Here is a 24,817-nt window from a genome sequence, read left to right on the forward strand (position 1 = left end):
ATTTAGAGGCACCCCTAAAGGCCTGGGGGGACTCCACTAAGTCCCACCAGCACTGTGCACCAGAGCCCTGCCACTCTCCAACATCAGCACCCACTTGGCATGGCTACCAGTGGTAGCCCCGCACAGTAGGCAGAAGGCCAGGCCATTCTCACTGTACTATGATGAAAGCAACCTATAATACTGACCTCAACCGTACCAGGGACGACAGGGAAACCAGAGACAGGCACCCACCCCAACCTGCAACCCGGAGGGGCACAGGACACTTCAGTTAGCTTTTGCAGCCCCAGTATTCCATTGGCGTGGGTGGGGTCACATGAGTCTAATAGTGGATCTATGTATTTATGATTTTTAAGAGTTCTTACCATTTAAGACACATACCAAAATATAATAAAGGGACACATCTGGTATTTGTTTCAAAGCCACTGATAAAACAAACTATATTTTGATGATCATTATAGGTGGGTGGTGGGCCCATGGGGGTCACTGTACTTTCATATATATTTGAACATCTGTATGTTTACATATGTCTGAGCATAAGAAAAAGTGAAAAAATTTTGAGTTTATACAAAAATATAGGACAATGTAGCTCATACCATTATGATTTGTATATAATCCACATGTTACAAGCAAAACTACTTAATGTTGCCTTAAAATATTACAATAAGGAGAAAAATGCAAACGGATGAATTCTAAAAAATTCCACACATCCGCTAGTAGCTACAATTTCCAAATTCAAGTTAAAAGGCAAACATTTTAAAAGGAAGGCATTGAAAACATACATTTTGCAAGGGATCACCTGCAAGTTTAAGAATTAATTCTGAGTTTTCAGCATTCTCAGAATTCATCAAGTCTCAAAAATCCTGCTGATCACTCCATTTTCCACATACTTTTCTATGACCTCATTACTCATATATTCAACAGACTGAGTATCTACTAAGTGCTTGACTCCATGTATACAATGATGAAGACACAGCCTTGCCTTTCTGCACTGGATATTCCAGACATGGTAAAAGGTCGTTACAGAAAAATGTCTTGTTTCTAAGGATGGGTGTGTGTATAAACTTGAATTCTAAAGATAAATTCAAAGAGTTGGGGTCATCATGAGACAGTAGATACCTTTGATGCTACTGTTCTAAACTTTTAATGCTTGGAAATGCCACCATTTTATTTTTTTTGGAAATGCCACCATTTTAAAACTCTGGATAAAGAAACAGAATTGACACAGAGGAGCTACAGGCTACCCCTGACGTTTTGACCGGACATAAAGAAAAGTTCACATTTCAAAGCTTCAAACAGCTTCAAACCCTTTCTATTAAATAAAAACCCAAGAGCTTCTTCCCTCTTACACCTAAAGTCACTTATTTTACCATCAATAAACCCTTTGGAAACAGCCATGAGATGCATTACCCTGTGTGGTGGAAAACATTCCTAGATAATATCTGAATGCCTTTAAATGATTCACTAAGTCTGACCATCCTAAATGTTATCGACTGCTTGGTTTCCCCAAAGGCCTTCCCACCAAACACAGCTTCAGCTCATCGTATGTCACTTTAGGACAAGTTCATTCCATATTCGGATTTTTCAACTGTCACGCACTAAGAGTAGTTCTCTTTCTGTAATCTCAAATCTACTAAAAGAGAAAGTAGACACCACAATTGCAAAATCTTTCATGCTTAAAGGCCAGTGTATTCAGTTCCTTTCCATGCAAAACTTAACGAGGTATGTTATACGCTTGCAATGTCTTTTCCAAATCAAGTGTGGGGCAACCTTTGAAGATCCACTCGGCGTGTCATCTTGTCCTATGTTCTGGTAAGTATCTTATGCGAGAAAGGAATATACTTGCTGACCTACAGATTAGTCCCGGGGGAGTGTGCTAGATAAGCGCTAACATCTATGGTCTCTTCCATTGCCGTCAAGCTCACAGTGGGGCCGTTCCCAACTTGAACCACCAGATGCCTACAAAGCCACTCAGATACGCCATGGCAGGGAGGAGGAAGAGGAGGAGTTTGCTGTCCTAGGGTGGTGGGGAGAGGCTGCTGGTTGGCAAAGCTAGGACTAATGGTGGTGAAGTCATCCCCTCTAGGACGCCATGCCCAGCAGAAAGCCTCCGAAAAAGCCACCAGTCACTAGAACGTTCTTCTTCACAAACGACACCACCTAGGAACAGAAGACAGCACAGTGGATTACTCAGCTGAGGACACTGTTATTGGGGAGGATGGGGATCTGAAGGCGAGCTGACAGGTCTTAGGCTAAGCTGCTGGCAGAGGTTTCTCCTTCCAACCTGTCCACTCGATCCTCCCACCCACAATCTGCCAGGTCTAGCCAGACACCCTCCTCTGAAATCGGATTTCTTCTCTGATTCCCGAAGCTTCCTGCCTCCAGTGAAAGGTCCCGCCTGTTTGAGAGTCGGAGCCCTACGGCTCCCGCATGTGTCCACGATCAACCTCCATCTCAGACCGCACTTGGCTGAGCAGGGCAGACGGACACCCTCTTCTCTCACATGCAAACACCATCTTAGAAAAGTGTTCACCAGGAACACACCCTGCAGCCTAGCTTACTAATTTCCTGAACCTAAGTGCCCTCTCCCTGGCCCCCTTATTAGAGGCACTGTCTCTTGCCACCTGCCCTGGGGCGGGGGACAGGGATGAAAACAATCATACCATTTTCTGAAATACCTGCTTGCATTCATGCTCTTTACTAATGAGCCTCAACTTGGTACACCTTGGCTCTGAATCCCACCATCTGACTGCAACTATTCACACTGAAATCCCTGATGGCCTCCTGGTTGCTACACACTGACCCCAAATATGACAATAGGCTCGCTGCAAGAACAGCCACCCTCCCTCAGAAGAGGAAAGCAAAAACTTGGAGAATGAATGAACCGATTCCAAACCTTCTGGTTAGTTTACAAGTGTTCACTGTTAAGTCACCAGGAAGTTCTAATCAAACATGAACAATATTATTTTTTATTGTATACACTTCTGTATCATTAAAGAAGCTTTTGAAACCATGCATTGTTTTTGTACATGTCCGAATAAAAAATAATTTAGAGGTGAAAAAAGTGCAACTTTCGTAACCTTGAGCTTGAGGGGGATGGAAGGGGGAAGGACTATCTAGGTATGTGAGCCCCCGACAAAGGCCACCTGCCACTCTGGGCAATGGATAACTTCATTGTTTTGGTTTGCTTTTTCATTTTACTGAAGTATAGGTTTTCTACAATGTTGGGCAAAGTTAGACACAGCAAAGTTACGCAGTTGTGCACATATATTCTTTTTTAAAATATTCTTTTCCATTACGGTTTATCCCAGAAGACTGGATGCAGTTCCCTGTACTATACAATAGGCCCGGGCTGGTACCCATTCAAAAATACCCATACAGTTTTTAATAATCTGTAGCTGCTAATCCCACACTCCCCTTCCCTCCCCGACCAGTCTGTTCTCTCTGGGGGTCTGTCTCTATTTCATAGAGATATTCCTTTGTGTCATATTTCAGATTCCACTGATAAGTGCTTTCATAGGGGATTTTTCTCTTTCTGACTTACTTCCCTGAGTATGATCATCTCCAGGTCCATCCGTGTAGCTGCAAATGGCCAAATGTCATTATCTTTTATATCTGAGTAGCATGGCAGCAATGGACAGCTTTGGCCAAGCACTTACCACCACACAGAGCTGTCTGTTCAGTATTTTCATATTCTGCTAAGTCATCTATGCCTCGTCTAACTGCTTTCCAACTTGAAAACATTTGCTGACATGTTCCTGGTCTCTTGGGTCCTTGCAGAATTAATCAGGCACCTTCTTAACACCTTGATCCTGGTCTACTTCCTCCAGTTAAGTGCCTTTACTTATTTGTGGTATTTGAGAATTTTCTAAAGATCATAAAGACCTAACAAAATATAGTATATCTTTCAAAAGAGACAGTCTTCTCCTGTCCCTCCAGTATCAGCCAATATAATCTGACCTGATTTTGTACGCTAGATCAGGGATTAGCAAACTACAGCCCAAGGGCCAAATTTTATTTTAAATAAAATTTCGGTGCAACACAGCCACACCCACCTGCCTACCCATAGTCTCTGGCTATTTTCACGCTACACCCTGTAATTCAATAGTTGTGACAGAGACCACACAGTGTACAGAGCTGACAATATGTATCATCTGACCCTTTACAAAAAAAGCTTACCAACCCCTGGGCTACATATTCTGGATACTTCAGAGATGGGTATGTACCCAAAAGTATGACTCAAAACGATCAGGAAGGTCAAGTTGCTCAATTATGTCCGACTTTTTGTGACCCCATGGACTGTAGCCTACCAGGCTCCTGTCCATGGAATTTTCCAGGCAAAAGTACTGAAGTGGGTTGCCACTTCCTTCTCCAGGGGATCTTCCCAACCCAGGGATCAAACATGGGTCTCCTGCATTGCAGGCAGATGCTTTACCATCTGAACCACCAGGGAAGCCCATCAAAATGATCAGAGTAGCTGTAAAACATACATCCTCATCCTCCTCACTTCCTGACAAGAACTAGTTCAAGGGATGATCAACCCACGTGTGTGCCTGCATCCCCAGTAAAAGTCACCAAACCTTCTACTGATCCTTGTAGGTTTACCCTTTGAAAATGCCTCTGAGGTAAAGATATTCCATCCCAGGCTGACATACGGGTATGTCTTCTCCATTTTTGTACAAAGTTGTGTACACCCTTAGGCTTCGCAGAAACAAAATGAAGTCTCACCTCCTCTGCTTTGCTCTTGACCTCTGTAGGTATCTGGTTGCTCTTGCGGATCTTCAGCTGTTCCTTGGCCTTCTTCATGTCCTTCTCTACACGCTGCCAGTCCACTTTGATGTAGCCAGTATGGTTTGCAAGCTTTAGTGTCAAAAATGACCGCAAGAGAGGAGAAACACAGTCTGGTTATTTCTCTTGTTCAGGATAAATTACTAAAATCCTTTATCAAAAACCCTTCTGAATTTCTATTTTTTGGAGACATATGCCATCCAAGTTTTGGTACAACTATGATATTAGCGCCAGAGCTCCTCATCATCTGTCCAATGTGCAAGGCCCAATCCCTGGCACAGGAAATCGACAAACAAGCCTTCAATGACTACTGGCAATTATTTCACCTTAACTCTTACCCACCTTGATAAAGTTTTAAGTTAGCTTAAAAAATACAATGGTAAATGAAAATCAGAACTGTAAGTAGAGAGGTAAGGTAAAGAAACCTTAAAGCCAACATAAGCCAGACTTTCTTGACCACGTGAACAGAGCAAGGCTGTCAGGTAGTAATCACTTCTAGTCAGAAATCTTCTAGAACCTGGCCCCAAAGAGACTCCTCATGAGTGATTTCTTTCAAGCGGCACAGAGAGAAGCCATCCAAATATACCCTACAGGATATGACTACTTCCCTTACTCAAGACAGGCACACACACAGACTTAGTGAGAAGCATTTCATCACAAATGTGAGAACAGGATAAGACTGATTCAGGCATGACTTTTCCTGATGGACTAGTGTTACCCAGGGAACAAAGAGACAGCCAACCCTCCAAACATAACACTTCTCTCCTTCCAATTTTGGATATGATTTTACCTCTCTGGATAGCTCAAAATATCTGAAACTGAAATTCTTCTCCACTGTCTAGTCTTCTCCTGCATTGCTGCTCACCCTCAAGTCCTCTAGTTAATGGCACCACCAACTAATCCATCACCCAAACCAGGCTGGACAAAGTATTTGCACTACACATGAATAAAAAAAATCATTAATACTGATAAAAAGTAAGATTCTTTTAGATCAGTAAAGGAAGAAACCCACTTGAAAAACAGATAAAAGGCAACTCACACAAGACAGTGGCCAACATAAAGGAGACGTTCAACTTCGTAAGTAATCAAGGAAATTAACATTATAGTTAACAAGGTACCATAACTCTTTATCAGATTGGAGATAGATAAAACTACTGAAAATACAGTGCTACGAAGGAGATAGGGCAATGGACACTCCTACCACACTCTTCCTGAGAGGGTTAATCAGCAGCTTTGTAAGAGAGTAGTTTGGCTATATCCAGAGGTAAGAGGCATCCAAGTGAGAAAGGAAAAAAAAAAAACTGTCACTATTTGTTGACATGTTTTTCTATATAATTTCAAAGAATCCAACAAAACCCCAAAATTCCTACACCCCCAAAAGTTAATGCAGCCAGGATCTACACTACTAAGATGAATACATAAAATCAACTGTATTAGCAATGTTAATATTAACAATCTGAACTGGAAATGGGAAATAAAAGTTAAGATTTTATGAGAGTTGCAAAATGACTGAATACTAGGTGCAAATCCGGAGAAGGCAATGGCACCCCACTCCAGTACTCTTGCCTGGACAATCCCATGGAAGGAGGAGCCTGATAGGCTGCAGTCCATGGAGTCGCTAGGGGTCAGACATGACTGAGCGACTTCACTTTCACTTTTCACTTTCATGCACTGGAGAAGAAAATGGCAACCCACTCCAGTGTTCTTGCCTGGAGAATCCCAGGGACGGGGGAGCCTGGTGGGCTGCTGTCTATGGGGTCGCACAGAGTCGGACACGACTGAAGCGACTTAGCAGCAGCAGCAGGTGCAAATCTACACAAAAATCATACAGGATATCTCTATGCTGAAAACGACAAAATGTTGAAGAAAGAACTCAAAGATGACCAAGATAAATGGAGGGGCAGGCCATGTACACAGAATGGAAGACTCAAAATAGAAGTGATCAGGCCAGTGAAAGAAAGTCAAAGTCGCTCAGTCATGTCCTACTTTTATGACCTCATAAAGTCCATGGAATTCTCCAGGCCAGAATACTGGAGTGGGTGTCATTCCCTTCTCCAGGGGATCTTCCCGACCCAGGGATCAAACCCAGGTCTCCCGCATTGCAGGTGGATTCTCTGCCAACTGAGCTACCAGGGAAGCCCCAGATTAGGCCAGAGTTACTGCAAACCCAACCCCAGCAAGCTGTTTTAGAGCTTTTTCTAAACAAGCTGCTTCTCAATCTGTATGAGAAGACAAAGAAATTAGAACAGCCAAATCACACTACCTGATTTCACAGCAATCAAGACAGTGGGATATTGGAGAAGATACACAGAAGAGATGGACACAGAGAGTAATAGGCCAGAATAATAACAGAAACAGAAAACACAATCAAAAAACAGGCAAAAGACCTGAATAGATACTTCACCAAAAATGAGCTCTGGACAGCAGATAAACACATAAGATGATGTTGTATCACATCAGGAGTTGTATCACTGAGTCCAATCGAGAGAGCTTTAGGACTAAGGGTGAGTGGCTGAGGAAAGGCATAAGAGCAAGGCAAGCTCTTATAAGGAATAAAAACTGAGCCACAGATGGACAAGATTTATATGGAAAAAATAAAATTCTAGGCAAAGACGCTACAGAAGACCAAAAGAAATGGAGAGACAGTCGGTGTTCACAGCTAGATGATGCAGTCTCATAAAGGATTTTAATTCTCCCCCAATTTATCTATATGGTTCCCATGCAATTCCAATCAAAAAGGAAACAAAATCTCTGAAAGGAATTCACAAGCCTGTGACATTTAATTCTTTTAATATATTTTTTAAATTTTTTATTTACTTTACAATATTGTATTGGTTTTACCATATGAATCTGCCACAGGTGTACATGTGTTCCCCATCCTGAACCCCCTCCCACCTTCCTCCCCATCCCATCCCTCTGGGTCATCTCAGTGCACCAGCCCCAAGCATCCTTTATCATGCATCAGACCTAGACTGGTGATTCGTTTCACATATGATATTATACATGTTTCAATGCCTTTCTCCCAAATCATCCCACCCTCTCCCTCTCCCACAGAGTCCAAAAGACTGTTCTATACATCTGTGTCTCTTTTGCTGTCTCGCATACAGGGTTATCATTACCATCTTTCTAAATTCCATATATATGCATTAGTATACTGTATTGGTGTTTTTCTTTCTGGCTTACTTCACTCGGTATAATTGGCTCCAGTTTCACCCACCTCATTAGAACTGATTCAAATGTATTCTTTTTAATGGCTGAGTAATACTCCACTGAGTGTATGTACCACAGCTTTCTTATCCATTCGTCTGCTGATGGACATCTAGGTTGCTTCCATATCCTGGCTATTATAAACAGTGCTGCAATGAACACTGGGGTACACGAGAACTGCCATATGACCCAGCAATCCCACTTCTGGGCATACACACCAAGGAAACTGTCCTAACATTTAAATGGGAGAAGTGAAGGTACAGAGGCCGCCACAATGACCCTGAAGAATACGTGCAGGAACCTGTCTTGCCAACTATCAAGGACTAGCAAAGCAGACAGAGTCCAATCCACCCATAGATGAATCTGCACGTATGATAGAGGCAGTGGTACAAATAAAGGAAGACATTCGCTAAAGGCAGCTAGGATAGTCATCCAGAGACAAGAGAGAAAACTGGATCCTTATGTCAAATGACAAGCCCTGTTCTCCCAACACTGTGACTACCCTGGTGACAGACCCCTGTGTCCCACCTGCCACACAGTCCATGATCACCCAGGAAGATAATGACAAGCCCCTGCTCACTCCTTCCTGTTTCCTTCTGGGTTGTCATCAGCCTTCCTTCCTCTCACACCTTTCGACACCAGGACAATGACAGCTGAATCCCTGGTGCACCCCAACCCATCGGGAAAAGTCACTCAAATTGTGAATCTCACGTGGGACTACCCTGCTAAAATGGGACCCCAGCACAAGTCTACGAACTATGGCTCCTACAGAGCAGGCATTCGCCAGCTCAGCTGCACCTCAGAAGCTGGAAAATATTCCAACAGACCAGTATGTTGGTGCTGGGCTGAGTCGCTCAGTCCCATCCGACTCTTTGCAACCCCATGGACTGTGGCCCACCAGGCTCCTCTGTCCACGGGGATTCTCCAGGCCAGAACACTGGAGTGGGTTGCCCTGCCCTACTCCAGATCTTCCCGACCCAGGAACTGAACCCAGGTCTGCCGCACTGCAGGCAGATTCTTTACCAGCTGAGCCACCAAGGAAGCCCACAAGCTCTGAAATCAGATGGAGGTGGGCAGGCCAGACCCCAAGCCTCGGTGTTGTGTCAAACGCCCAGGTGATTCCAATGTGGAGTCAGGTTTGCAAACCAAGTAAACAGGGGTGGCCTCAGGGAACCAGCAGGCAGTTATTCAAATACAAACTCCAGGCCAAGGCACAGCACAGACCATCTGACCGTAGGGTCATTTAGCCCTCATGTCTCACCAGCTTAGTGTCTAAGAATAAGTCAGATCATAGGGCGCTTGCATCACACTGGGGATTTTTGAAACCACACCTGCTTCATCTTTCAAGCAGTCTTAAAAACCCTGGAAGGGAGAGATGATAAGGAATACATACTCATGTTCCCATGTTATAAATGACAAAACAATCCATCTCATGATACTTGATGAAGTTTGATTCAAAAAGTCATCAGCCTTTCAAAAAGTACATGAAACCATTCAGTGTCACAGAGCCAGGGCTAGATTACACCTCCCCCGGCTACATTCCAAATGGGCAAGGGGAACAGCCAAGCATCCAGGAACATTTCCCGTACAGACCTGAAGCAGAAAAAATCCACCTCCCACAGCCGTTGCAGCCAGTTTTCCAACCTTCTGGAATATGAAACCCGTGCACCTACAAAAAGCAACGGGACCAGCTGTCAGAGAAGCACACACGTGGACTTCTGACAACATTTACGTCTTACCTTGGGACGATCCAGCCAACTTCCTGCTGCATAGGACATACAGCCAGTCCCCTCCAGAGGGAGGAAACGGTAGAGACTCAGAAAGACTCAGATTGAGATATTGGCTCTACCTACTTAATTCTGTGGTCTTGAGAAAATACCTTTCTATTTTAATTGGAGGCTAATTACTTTACAATATTGTAGTGTTTTTTGCCATACATTTACATGAATCAGCCATGGGTGTACATCTGTTGCCCATTCTGAACCTCCCTCCCACCTCCCTCCCCATCCCATCCCTCTGGGTCATCCCAGTGCACCAGCCCTGAGCACCCTGTCTCATGCATCAAACCTGGACTGGCGATCTATTTCACGTATGATAATATACATGTTTCAATGCTATTCTCTCAAATCATCCCACCCTCGCCTTCTCCCACAGAGTCCAAAAGACTGTTCTTTACATCTGTCTCTTTCACTGTCTCGCATATAGAGTCATCCTTACCATCTTTCTAAATTCTATATATATGCGTTAATATACTGTACTGGTGTTTTTCTTTCTGACTTACTTCACTCTGTATAATAGGCTTCACTTTCATCCACCTCATTAGAACTGACTCAAATGTATTCTTTTTAATGGCTGAGGTGCAGTAGGGCCGAGAGGAGCTACTCCACGTTCAAGGTAAAGAGGGGCAGCCGTGAGGAGATACCACTCATCCAAGGTAAGGAGATACCCCACGTCCAAGCTAAGAGAAACCCAAGTAAGACAGTACGTGTTGTGAGAGGCCATCAGAGGGCAGACACACTGAAACCATAATCACAGAAAACTAGCCAGTCTGATCACATGGACCACAGCCTTGTCTAACTCAATGAAACTAAGCCATGCCATGTGAGGCCACCCAAGACCGATTGGTCATGGTGGAGAGGTCTGACAGAATGTGGTCCACTGGAGAAGGGAATGGCAAACCACTTCAGTATTCTTGCCTTGAGAACCCCATGAACAGTATGAAAAGGCAAAATGATAGGATACTGAAAGAGGAACTCCCCAGGTCGGTAGGTGCCCAATATGCTACTGGAGATCAGTGGAGAAATAACTCCAGAAAGAATGAAGGGATGGAGCCAAAGCAAAAACAATACCCAGTTGTGGATGTGACTGGTGATAGAAGCAAGGTCCGATGCTGTAAAGAGCAATATTGCATAGGAACCTGGAATGTTAGGTCCATGAATCAAGGCAAATTGGAAGCGGTCAAACAGGAGATGGGAAGAGTGAATGTTGACATTCTAGGAATCAGTGAACTAAAATGGACTGGAATGGGTGAATTAAACTCAGATGACCATTATACCTACTACTATATCTACTACTGTGGGCAAGAATCCCTTAGGAGAAATGGAGTAGCCATCATGGTCAACAAGAGAGTCTGAAATGCAGTACTTGGATGCAATCTCAAAAATGACAGAATGATCTCTGTTCATTTCCAAGACAAACCATTCAATATCACAGTAATCCAAGCCTATGCCCCAACCAGTAACACTGAAGAAGCTGAAGTTGAACGGTTCTATGAAGACCTACAAGACCTTTTAGAACTAACACCCAAAAAAGATGTGCTCTTCATTATAGGGGACTGGAATGCAAAAGTAGGAAGTCAAGAAACACCTGGAGTAACAGGAAAATTTGGCCTTGGAATATGGAATGAAGCAGGGCAAAGACTAATAGAGTTTTGCCAAGAAAATGCACTGGTCATAGCAAATACCCTCTTCCAACAACACAAGAGAAGACTCTACACATGGACATCACCAGATGGTCAACACCAAAATCAGATTGATTATATTCTTTGCAGCCAAAGATGGATAAGCTCTACACAGTCAGCAAAAACAAGACCGGGAGCTGACTGTGGCTCAGATCATGAGCTCCTTATTGCCAAACTCAGACTTAAATTGAAGAAAGTAGGAAAAACCACTATACCATTAAGGTATGACCTAAATCAAATGCCTTATGATTATACAGTGGAAGTGAGAAATAGATTTAAGGGACTAGATCTGATAGACAGAGTGCCTGATGAACTATGGACGGAGGTTCGTGACATTGTACAGGAGACAGGGATCAAGACCGTCCCCGGGAAAAAGAAATGCCAAAAAGCAAAATGGCTGTCTGGGGAGGCCTTCCAAATAGCTGTGAAAAGAAGAGAAGTGAAAAGCAAAGGAGAAAAGGAAAGATATAAGCATCTGAATGAAGAGTTCCAAGGAATAGCAAGGAGAGATAAGAAAGCCTTCCTCAGGGATCAACGCAAAGAAATAGAGGAAAACAACAGAATGGGAAAGACTAGAGATCTCTTCAAGAAATTTAGAGATACCAAGGGAACATTTCCTGCAAAGATGGGCTCGATAAAGGACAGAAATGGTATGGACCTAATAGAAGCAGAAGATATTAAGAAGAGGTGGCAAGAATACACAGAAGAACTGTACAAAACAGATCTTCACGACCCAGATAAACACGATGATGTAATCACTCACATAGAGCCAGACATCCTGGAATGTGAAGTCAAGTGGACCTTAGAAAGCATCACTAAGAACAAAGCTAGTGGAGGTGATGGAATTTCAGTTGGGCTATTTCAAATTCTAAAAGATGATGCTGTGAAAGTCCTGCATTCAATATGTCAGCAAATTTGGAAAACTCAGCAGTGGCCACAGGACTAGAAAAGGTCAGTTTTCATTCTAATCCCAGAGAAAGGCAATGCCAAAGAATGCTGAAACTACTGCACAATTGAACTCATCTCACACGCTAGTAAAGTAATGCTTAAAATTCTCCAAGCCAGGCTTCAGCAATACGTGAACCATGAATTTCCACATGTTCAAGCTGGTTTTAGAAAAGGCAGAGGAACCAGAGATCAAATTGCCAACATCTGCTGGATCATCGAAAAAGCAAGAGAGTTCCAGAAAAACATCTATTTCTTCTTTATTGACTACACCAAAGCCTTTGACTGTGTGGATCACAATAAACTGTGGAAAATTCTGAAAGAGATGGGAATACCAGACCACCTGACCTGCGTCTTGAGAAATCTGTATGCAGGTCAGAAAGCAACAGTTAGAACTGGACATGGAACAACAGACTGGTTCCAAATAGAAAAAGGAGTACGTCAAGCCTGTATATTGTCACCCTGCTTATTTAACTTATATGCAGAGTACATCATGAGAAACGCTGGGCTGGATGAAGCACAAGCTAGAATCAAGATTGCCAGGAGAAATATCAATAACCTCAGATATGCAGATGACACCACCCTTATGGCAGAAAGTGAAGAGGAACTAAAAAGCCTCTTGATGAAAGTGAAAGAGGAGAGTGAAAAAGTTGGCTTAAAGCTCAACATTCAAAAACGAAGATCATGGCATCTGGTCCTATCACTTCATGGGAAATAGATGGGGAAACAGTGGAAACAGTGGCTGACTTTATTTTTTGGGCTCCAAAATCACTGCAGATGGTGACTACAGCCATGAAATTAAGACGCTTACTCCTTGGAAGGAAAGTTATGACCAATCTAGATAGCATATTCAAAAGCAGAGACATTACTTTGCCAACAAAGGTCCGTCTAGTCAAGGCTATGGTTTTTCCTGTGGTCAAGTATGGATGTGAGAGTTAGACTGTGAAGAAAGCTGAGCGCCAAAGAATTGATGTTTTTGAACTGTGGTGTTGGAGAAGACTCTTGAGAGTCCCTTTGACTGCAAAGAAACCCAACCAATCACTTCTAAAGGAGTTCAGTCCTGGGTATTCATTGGAAGGACTGATGCTGAAGCTGAAACTCCAATACTTTGGCCACTTCATGCGAAGAGTTGACTCATTGGAAAAGACCCTGATGCTGGGAGGGATTGGCAGCAAGAGGGGAAAGGGACAACAGAGGATGAGATGGCTGGATTGCATCACCAAATCAACGGGCAGGAGTTTGAATAAATTCCGGGAGTTGGTGATGGACAGGAAGGCCTGGCGTGCTGGGATTCATGGAGTTGCAAAGAGTCGGACACGACTGAGCGACTGAATTGAACTGAATATTCCATTGTGTATATGTACCACAGCTTTCTTATCCATTCGTCTGTTGATGGACATCTAGGTTGCTTCTATGTCCTGGCTATTATCCCTGCATTTCTCAGAGAAGTCTGGCAACATGGTGGAGAATGGATCAGAAAAACGGAGGAGACATGCTGGGGGTCTGCACTAAGGCCATGTGATGGAGGGAAGAAAAACATAACTGTGTTCGAGCCTAGAGGACTCGCATCGGAAACGGGACAGGATTCTTCCCCGAATGATGATGCAGACCGCAGTGGCGTGTATTTATTTCTGCATTTGGCCTTCGCTGCAACATGTGAGTCATGGCATGTGAACTCAGTTGCTCCACATGGGATGTACTCGCCTGACCAGGGATCACAAAGTCTGAGCCACTGGCCCACCAAGGGAGGCCCTTTTCATCTTTAAAATTAGCTCTAGAGAATAAAGTATAGGGCACATGTGGAATTTGGTAGAGCAGTCTGTCAATGTGCCCCAGAGCCAGAATCAATTATATGAGGAATAAAAAAGATATCCAGCACCCAGTAAGGTAAAATGCACAATACTGCTATCTTAATTAAATTACCAGGCGTGCAGAGTAGGAAAAAAAGCCCATAATGAAGGAAAAAATAAATCAGCTGAAAGCAACCTAGAAGTGGCACCAAAGATACAACACGGACAAAAACAGCAGTTACTCTGACTGTATTTCATGTGTTCAAGAAGCTAGAGCAAAGGCTGTATATAATAGGTAGAGACAAGGAACATATTTTGCCAAGATGAAAATCAAACTTCTAGAGGTGAAAACTATAGTGTCTGAGATGAACACTATGCTTGATCAAATTGCTGTTTAGATCAACGTAGAAAAAAGATCAGTAAACATGACACAGCAATAAACACAATCAAAATGAAACAGAAAAATACATGAACATGCCCGTAATACTGAATTACAGTTATACATTGGGGAAAGCTGGAGCATGGGCTCTCTCTGGGTTATTTTTAACAAGCACCCGTGAAGCTATGCTGCTGCTGCTGCTAAGTCGCTTCAGTCGTGTCCGACTCTGTGCGACCCCATAGACGGCAGCCCATCAGGCTTCCCCGTCCCTGGGATTCTCCAGACAAGAACACTGGAGCGGGTTGCCATTTCCTTCTCCAATGCATGAAAGTGAAAAGTGAAAGCGAAGTCGCTCAGTTGTGTCCGACTCTTAGCGACTCCATGGACTGCAGCCTACCAGGCTCCTCCATCCATGGGATTTTCCAGGCAAGAGTACTGGCGTGGGGTGCCATTGCCTTCTCTGCCGTGAAGCTATAGTTATCTCAAAATAAAAACTTTTTAAAAACCTAAGTGTCAGGGAATCACAGGAAAATTTCAAGCAGTGTAATATCTGTCTTATTGGGAATTGTTGAAGGATAGAAAAATATTTGAATAAATAATGAGGAAAATAGTCTGAATACAGTAAAAATATCTTGCGAAAAACAAAGATGAAGACCTTTCTTAGATACACAAAATCTGAAAAAGAAATCATCACTAGCAGACCCAAAGAACAAAGAATACTAAAAAGAAATCTTTCAGGCAGAGGAAAATGATACCAGCTAGAAATGCAGATACACACAAAAGCATGATGAGTAAAAGAAACTGTGAAAGTAAATTGAAAGGTTTCATTTTCATTATTTAAAAATATGTGGTGGTTTAGCCGCAAGTCGTGTCCAACTCCTGCAACCTCAGGCTCCTGTTTAAAATATAAGAATTAAATATTCAATGAAAAATAATAAGAATGTATTATGGATTAATAACACATACATGTTAAATGTATGACAATGAAAATCAAGGGTAAAGGAGTTAAATGGAAGTATACTGTTATAAGAGCACCAGTCTATGTGAACTGGTATTTATCTTGATGACAGACTCTGATAAATAAAAGATACATCCTATAAACCCTAATGCAACCACGAAAATCACACAATGAAGAGACATAGCTAATAAACCAAGAAAGGACATAAACAGAATTACGGGCTTCCCTGGTGGCTCATCTGATAATGAATCTGCCTGCGATGTGGGACACCTGGGTTCGATCCCTAGGTTGGGAAGATCCCCTAGAGAAGAGAAAGGCTACGCACTCCAGTATTCTGGCCTGGAGAATTCCAGGGACTATAAGTCCCTGGGGTCACAAAGAGTCGGATGCAACTGAGCCACTTTCAGTTTAACTTTTCATGTGACTCAGCAGCAGCAGAACAACTAAGCACAAAGAAAACTGGACTTCATCAAAACTAAAAATTCTGTCCATTAAAGGACATTATGGCACTTCCTTGGAGGTCCCGTTGTGAATGTCCAATGCAGGCAACACGGGTTCAATCCCTGATCCAGGAAGATTCCAGATGCCACAAGGCAACCAAGCCTCTATGCCCAGAGCCTGGGAACTGCAACTAGAGAAAGCCCACACACAGCAACAGAGATCCAGTACAGCCAATTCAATAAATCAAATTTTCTAGAAAGGACTTTATCCAGAAACTAGAAAGACAACTTAATAGAATAAAATGTTTTCATTCAGATCTGCTGCTGCTGCTAAGTCGCTTCAGTTGTGTCTGACTCTGTCCAACCCCATAGACGACAGCCCACCAGGCTCCCCCGTCCCTGGGATTCTCCAGGCAAGAACACTGGAGTGGGTTGCCATTTCCTTCTTCAATGCGTGAAAGTGAAGTCGCTCAGTCACGTCCAACCCTTAACGACCCCATGGACTGCAGCCCTGGCAAGAGTCAAATATCCCAAGCAAAGAATTCTTACAACTGAAGAACAGAAAGACAAAACAACTCCATTTTTTCAGATCAGAGGCAGAGATGGCCAACACACACATCAAAGATGCTCAACATCAGTAGTTACCATGTCAGACCCAGATCACGCCCACTAAGATGGCTATAATAATTTTTTACTTGAGAAAATAGTGTTGGTGAGATGTAGCTGTAACAAGGAAAGCAGTCCCAATGCACACTGCAACATGAATGAACATCAAAAACATGCTCTCAGGGAAAGCCAGACACAGAAGGTCACAGAGTGTATGATTTGATTTATTTTGAACCTAGAAAGAGGCCATGGTTACACAAAGCTGTAAATGGACTAAATGTCACTGAACTGTACACTCTAAAAGGTCAGTTTTCTTTTGGGTGAATTTCACCTTAATTAAAAAAATATATATATATATGCATATACACAGTAGTGAAGTGAAAGTGAAAGTGAAGCCGCTTAGTCGTGTCCGACTCTTAGCGACCCCATGGACTGTCAGACATGACACCAAAAGCCACAGCTATAAAATAAAGAGTTGATAAGTGGTATTTCAAGATTAAGACCTTCTGTTTTTTGAAAGACACTGTCAAAATAATAAAAAGCTACAAAATAGAAGAATATATTTGCAAATCATGTATTTGCAAATACATGTATCCAGAATATAAAGAAATCTCACCACCCAGTAGTGAGAAAAAACAAACTCCCCAATAAAAATATGTAGAAAATATCTAAACATACCTCACCAAAAATAGATGGATAGTAAAAAACAAGCCCATGAAAAAAATTTTCAGTATCATTATTCACCAGAAAAATGTAAATTAAAACTACAGTGAGATATCACTTCACAGCCACTAGGATGGTTGTAGTCAATAACACATTATGCCAGAAATAGACTGAAAGACATAGAGAACAAACCAGTGTTTACCAGTGGCAGAAGAAAGTGGGAAGGGGCAAGATGGGGCTAGGGGATTAGAACTACCATGTATCAACTAGATAAGCAACCAGGATATATTGTACAGCACAGGGAAAATAGAGCCATTATCTTGTCAGAATTCTTACATTATCTTGTAAGAATGGCATTTAACCAGCAGAAATACTCAATCACTACACTGTGTATATGAAAGTGACACAATATTGTAAGTCAACTACACTTAACAAAAAAGATATTATGCCAAGTGTTAGGATGTAGAGAAACTGGAACTCTAATACACTGCTGGGGGAGACGTAAGATGGTACTTTAGAAAACTGCTTGACAGAGTCTTAAAAAGTTAAGACATTCACCTACTATGACTCAACCATACTTTTTCGAGGTATTTACCCACAAGAAATGGAAAGCATATAATCATATAAAGATGGGTACACAAACGTGAACAGCAGTTTTAGCACCAAAATGCAAACAAACCAGTATCATCAAGGGGACTGGACGAACTATTTTATCCATACAGTGGACTAATACTCAGCAATAAAAGGGAATAAACTCAAAATGGATTAAAGATCTAAACGTAAGACCAGAAACTATAAAACTCTTAGAGGAGAACATAGGCAAAACACTCTCCGACATAAACCACAGCAGGATCCTCTATGACCCACCTCCCAGAATATTGGAAATAAAAGCAAAAATAAACAAATGGGACCTAATTAAAATTAAAAGCTTCTGCACAACAAAAAAAACTACAAGCAAGGTGAAAAAGCCTTCAGAATGGGAGAAAATAATAGCAAATGAAGCAACTGACAAACAACTAATCTCAAAAATATACAAGCAACTCCTGCAGCTCAATTCCAGAAAAATAAATGACCCAATCAAAAAATGGGCCAAAGAACTAAACAGACATTTCTCCAAAGAAGACATACATATGGCTAACAAACACATGAAAAGATGCTCAACATCACTCATTATCAGAGAAATGCAAATCAAAACCACAATGAGGTACCATTTCATGCCATTCAGAATGGCTGTGATCCAAAAGTCTACAAGCAATAAATGCTGGAGAGGATGTGGAGAAAAGGGAACCCTCTTACACTGTTGGTGGGAATGCAAACTAGTACAGTCACTATGGAGAACAGCGTGGAGATTCCTTAAAAAACTGGAAATAGAACTGCCTTATGACGCAGCAATCCCACTGCTGGGCATACACACCGAGGAAACCAGAATTTAAAGAGAAACATGTACCCCAATGTTCATCGCAGCACTGTTTATAATAGCCAGGACACGGAAGCAACCTAGATGTCCATCAGCAGATGAATGGATAAGAAAGCTGTGGTACATACACTCAGTGGAGTATTACTCAGCCATTAAAAAGAATATATTTGAATCACTTCTAATGAGGTGGATGAAACTGGAGCCTATTATACAGAGTGAAGTAAGCCAGAAAGAAAAACATCAATACTGTATACTAACGCATACATATGGAATTTAGAAAGATGGTAACGATAACCCTGTATGCGAGACAGCAAAAGAGACACAGATGTATAGAACAGTCTTTTGGACTCTGTGGGCGGGGGGATGATTTGGGAGAATGGCATTGAAACATGTATAATACCATATAAGAAATGAATCGCCAGTCCAGGTTTGATGCAGGATACAGGATGCTTGGGGCTGGTGCACTGGGATGACCCAGAGGGATGGTATGGGGAGGAAGGTGGGAGGGGGGTTCAAGATTGGGAACACGTGTACACCCGTGGTGGATTCATGTTGATGTATGGCAAAACCAATACAATATTGTAAAGTAATTAGCCTCCAATTAAAATAAAATATATATATATATATTTTAAAAGAAAATAAAAATATATATACAATAAAAAAACAAATATAAAAAAAATAATAAAAGGGAATGAACTCATGATACACATAACAGCACAGCTGAACCTCAAAATTAGTATGCTCAGTGAAGGAGGCCAGATTTAAAAAAAAAAGAATACACACTGCATAATTCCATTCACATATGATTCTAGAAGATGCCAAGTGATCTATAGTGATTCAAAGCACTAACTATGTTGTTCTGGACAAGTACACCTTTTCAGGTCTTGTGAAATGAAAGTCACTCAGTTGTGTCCATCTCTTTGCTACCCCATGAACTATACAGTCCATGGAATTCTCCAGGCCAGAATACTGGAGTAGGTAGCCTTTCCCTTCTCCAGGGGATCTTCCCAACCCAGGTCTCCCACATTGCAGGCAGATTCTTTCCCAGTTGAGCCACCAGGGAAGCCCAAGCACACTGGAGTGGGTAGCTTATCCCTTCTCCAGGGGATCTTCCCGACCCAGGAATCGAACTGGGGTCTCCTGCATTGCAGGCGGATTCTTTACCAACTGAGCTTTCAGGGAGGCCCGCTTTCTAAGCCTTAGTTTCTATGAAATGACGACAGATCATAGCAATACCCATTTCAGAGTTGTTGTGAGCAGGAAATGCGGGATCTATATCCTTAAAATTGCACCTGGCAAGTAGTGAATACCATGTGTAACCATTAAATAGCACTTGACCATTATGTGTAGATGTATATGACACGTGAGGTGATCAATTTCACAAAAGTCAATGTGTTTTCATTGGTTACAGGAGATGGTTTCTATGACCAAAACATTGATCAATTTCACAAAAGTCAATGTGTTTGCATTGGTTAAAGGAGATGGTTTCTATGACCAAAACACTGATCAATTTCACAAAAGTTAAAGTATTTTCATTGGTTACAGGAGATGGTTTATATGACCAAAACACTGCATTGTGCCAAAAACAGACACTGGACATCATTTCCATCACTTACCATCCAGTGACACCTCCAATTAACAGCTGGGTTGCCACACTATACTTTTCGGCTGAAGGCCCAGATTCCTGCCCAAAGAGCGTGCGCCACCATGGCTGCTTTTTAGCAAGTTCTGCAAGGTCCAGTGACTCAAACTTTCCCTCAAAGTTTCCTACAAGAATTAAGATACTGGTTAAGAAAACAGTTACTGTCACAATAAATCACTAACATTCCTACCCTAGATTAAGAGACATTTAAGGAAACAGAGACAGTTGTAATAAGAACCTCCAAATATTTATCTGTTTTAAATAGCAAATTCACTCGGAAATTCTGACCAGCAACTTTTGAAAATCAGACAAAAATCAACAAATATCTTAGAGGGGGAAAAAATCTCCACAATTTAGAATGAGTACTCCAGTTTCTCCTCTCAAGCTGAAAAACCCCCAAAGGACCCAGGAAAAACTGGTAGGAGAATTCTTACAAAATTACAGTAACACAGAGGTAACTAATTTCAAGAGTTATACAACTAATCTATTTACCAGTGCAGAACTGACATAAGCACAGAAAAATCTACCAATGGATGAGAACCCAGAATCTAGAAGTAGATCTACACATATAGTCATTTGATTGTCAGTGTCATGGCACAAAAGTTATTTACTAGGGAAAGTTTTCAACACATTGTGTGAAACTAGGTATCTGTACTAATGAAAACAAAAGGTCAATCCTTACTTGACACAATGCCCAAAATATAATTGAAGAATTAATTCAAGGCTGACCACAGATTCCAATTTAGCAAAACCAAACTATGGGTGTTTAAGGAACTGGATTTTCTAGGGCCTGCTCTCGTTCAGTTGCTCAGTCCTGTCTGACTCTTTGTGACACCATGGACTGTAGCACGCTAAGCTCTTCTGTCCCATGGGATTTCCCAGGCCAGAATACTGGAATGGGTTGCCATTTCCTTCCACCCAGGGATCGAACCTGCATCTCCTGCGTTGGCAAGCAGATTCTTTACCACTGAGCCCCCTGGGAAGCCCTGTATGGCCTAAGCAGTAGTTAAATGACAATTTTTCTTCCAATGTAACCACAACACATTAATGCTGTGTTGAAGAAGAAAAGCTCTCCCTGGGTCAAAGAACGTCACTGAAAACAAGCAAGAGTTTTTTTGAGTTTTGTTTTAATGTCAAGACCTTTAGCTCAAGAGAGGGCTCCAGCCCAAACGGGTCAAATCAGAAACACTGAGTTCACCCAAAGTCACTTAGTCATTAAACAAATGCTGCCAAGTGCTATGTGGAGAAGTCAGTAGCCTTGCTTGCCATTTGGGGCAGAAAGGATTACAGGATTATTGATCATCAGTATGATACAGACAAATCCCTACTGTCAACCTCAAGGTTTCTCACAATTTCCTAGGTGCAAATAACTTATTCGCTACACATTTTAAGTAAATTGAGGGCAGTCTGCTCTGCAGAAACTCCCTTATGGATACCAACACCTTGCAAGTGTTTATCACTCAGTTGTGTCCGAGTCTTTGTGACCCCGTGGTCTGTAGCCCACCAGGCTTCTCTGTCTATGGGATTTTCCAGGCAAGAACACTGGAGTGGGTTGCCATTTCCTTCCCCAGGGGATCTTCCTGACCCAGATATTGAACCCAAGTCTCCCGCATTGCAGGCTGACTCTTTACCAACACCTTAGAGTCACTGCAATTCCGTGGTGTGCTGGGAAACATGGAAGGATCGCGATGGGGTGGGGACATGCTGGTGTGTCGTGCACACCCACAGCCAGGACATGACATCACTGAATTGTGACGGTGCTGAACACGGAGCTGGGGTGGAGGCAGACTGGTGTGTGTGTGTGTATGTGTGCAGGTTGGGGTATGTGTGTGTGTTGGCAGACTGGTATGGGGGGGCAGACTGGTGTGTGTGTGTGGGGGCAGACTGGTGTGTGTGTGTGGGAGGCAGACTGGTCTGTGTGTATGTGTGTGCAGACTGGTGTGTGTATGGTGGGGGCAGGGGGCAGACTGGTGTGTGTGTGTGTGTGTGTGCAGACTGGTGTGCGGGGGAGACTGGTGTGTGTGGGGGGGCACACTGGTGTGTGTGTTGCACATGAATAGCCATTGTGATGGCACTAAACATGGAGCTGGGGTGGGGGCAGACTGGTGTGTGTGTTGCACATGCACAGCCAGGGCATGACATCACTGAATTGTGACGGCGCTGAATGAGGAGCTGGGGCGGGGGCAGCCGTGCGTGCGTGTGTGTGTGTGTGTGTGTGTGTGTGTGTGTGCAGACTGGTGGGGGGGGTAGACTGGTGGGTGTATCAGTGTGTGTGTGTACAGACTGGTGTGTGTGTGTGTTGCACAGAACAGTAAGGGCATGACCTCACTGAATTGTGACAGCGCTGAATGAGGAGCTGGGGCGGGGGCAGACTAGTGTGTGTGAGTGCACATGTGCAGATTGGTGTCTGTATGTGTGTGGGGGGGGCAGACTGGTGTGTGTGTGTGTGTTGCACAAGCACAGCAAGGGCATGACATCACTGAATTGTGAAGGCATTGAATGAGGAACTGGGGCGGGGGCTGACTAGTGTGTGTGTTGGGGGGGGGGGGCAGACTGGTGTGTGTGTGTGTTGCACACCCACAGCCAGGGCATGACATCATGGAATTGTGACGGCGCTGAACGCAGAGCTGGGGCGGGGGCAGACTGGTGTGTGTGTGTGTGTCTGTGTCTGTCTTGGACGCGCACAACCAGGGCGTGACATCATGAAATTGTGACGGCACTGAATGCGCAGCTGGAAGAGGTGTGGGGCTATCTCCACCACATGGACATGACAGCTGTCCATAACCGAAGAGTACAGATAACAGTGAAACATGGCAAATAAGAGAGAATGAATTCTGAGTCCTTCCATTCTTGTGTTTTAAACAGAATTTCTGTAACCTTGTTTATGTAAATTTATAAAACTCATACAAGTACATATGAGTTTTCGGTGATGGCTCTGTAAGACAGTGAAAGTTAAGTCGCTCAGTCGTGTCCAACTCCTTGGGACCCCATGGACTGTAGCCCACCAGGCTCTTCCGTCCATGGAATTTTCCAGGCAAGAGTACTGGAGTGGGTGGCCATTTCCTTCTCCAGGGGATCTTCCCAACCCAGGGATCGAACCCGGGTCTCCCACATTGCAGGCAGATGCTTTACCATCTAAGCCACCAGGGAAGCCCTATGAGACAGTACTGAACTGAATACAGTCTGTAGCATTCACAGTGGGACAAGAAGCAGGAAGACTTGGTCCACTGTGTATTTGATTACAGGGACTCTGTTTTTTGTCTTTTTCTGAGACTCCTGAGTATGCAGACTACAGAGACGATTTCCAAGAACCGTATCCTGTGTCCGCTTTCAAACCCATCAAAGCGCCAGGAGGGGCAGCCCGCACACAGAATGACCCGCCTGAAGTCTCTGGGTTCCCGACCGCTTCCGAGAACACAAACCAAAAGTTGCCGGGTCCAGGCTGCCGGGGCGGGGCCGGAAGGCGGAGGAGCCTGCCCCGAGCCGAACCCCCGGAAAAGGTCGGCTCCAGCGCGGCCGCTGACCTTGGCTGGGCCCGGCCGGAGCTCCAGCGCCCTCCCCCGCCCCTGCGCCGCGCGGGTTCCTTGGGGCGGAGGGCGCGGCCTGGCCTGGGAGGAGCGGAGCCCATCCCTTTCCGGAGCCCGGGAAGGCGGCTCCTCGCGGCGCCACCGGGGGCCCGCGCCCGCCCTTACCTTGACTGGCGGCGGCCATTTCGGCGAGCTCGTCTCGCGATGACACCCGCGCGGCTTCGCCGCGGGAGGACGCGGAGTGGCGCGCCGCCGCCGTCTGCGCGAGGTGGCTTCCGGTACGTTGGGTAGATGTTTCCATTCCCACGGCGGCGGCGGAAGAGGCCGGGCGGGGCACGGGCTGTCCCCTCCCCTTCTCGGCGCGCTGGCGCGTCACAGAGCCCCGGGGGCGGGGCTACAAGCGTAGTGGCCCCGCCCCCCGGCGGGCCAGGCCGCGCGTGCGCAGAAGGCCTTTTGCGGCCGCGCTGGCTCCCTACTTCCGGTCCCGCTCGCAGGTCGCAGGGAGGAGGGTTCCTTTCGGTTCCCCGCTAAACGTTACGCGGCCTTTCCTTCGCGAACGCTGTTTCGCTCCTTCCTTTACGAAAAAGTTCAAAGGCGGGCTCTTGGTGGTGGTTCATGTCAACACTGAGCACGTACTTATCACTGCCCCAGCCCCAAGCGACAGCGACAGCTGTTGTGACTCCGTCCTAGTTCACGGCGACACCGCCCTGCCAGAAACCTTGCTGTTATTCCAATGCTTCCGTCTCAGCCCAAATGGCCCTCAGCGAACAGGCCACCTGCTATCGTACCATTAAACCCGATCCTCACGGCTGTGGCCAGAGATCACGACCCTCCCTTGCTCAGAACCCTACCATGGCTCCCTAGAGCCTTCAGTGTACAAGTCACAGGCCCCTTACTGAAATGTAAGCTTCTTATATTTGCGCGTTAAGGTACGCATCCCATGACCATCGGAATTTAAAATTGCGACCTGGTTCATCCCTCCTTCCTCTTCTCATACT

The 24,817-nt window shown here is 44.1% G+C and overlaps 2 protein-coding genes across 4 annotated transcripts in view; one reads left to right on the forward strand and one right to left on the reverse strand.

Annotated features, from left to right (window-relative positions):
* Window positions 1–1,665: 1,665 nt before the first annotated feature.
* Window positions 1,666–24,142, reverse strand: FUNDC2 (FUN14 domain containing 2). Its single transcript, NM_174338.4, has 5 exons — window positions 23,985–24,142; window positions 20,267–20,417; window positions 9,586–9,661; window positions 4,726–4,857; window positions 1,666–2,157 (listed from the first exon to the last, which is right to left on the reverse strand). Exons 1-5 carry the CDS (start codon window positions 24,118–24,120, stop codon window positions 2,080–2,082), a joined length of 573 nt encoding a protein of 190 aa, NP_776763.1. The 5' UTR covers window positions 24,121–24,142; the 3' UTR covers window positions 1,666–2,079.
* Window positions 23,981–24,817, forward strand: part of F8 (coagulation factor VIII) — a 142,168-nt gene continuing 141,331 nt past the window's right edge. For 2 of the 3 annotated variants that reach the window (XM_005227639.5, XM_024987720.2), the window contains exon 1: window positions 24,012–24,097. The gene's annotated coding sequence lies outside the window, so the exon portion shown is untranslated. 3 annotated transcript variants of the gene reach the window in all.

Source organism: Bos taurus, chromosome X, assembly GCF_002263795.3.
Source record: "Bos taurus isolate L1 Dominette 01449 registration number 42190680 breed Hereford chromosome X, ARS-UCD2.0, whole genome shotgun sequence".
Classification (NCBI taxonomy): Eukaryota; Metazoa; Chordata; class Mammalia; order Artiodactyla; family Bovidae; genus Bos; species Bos taurus.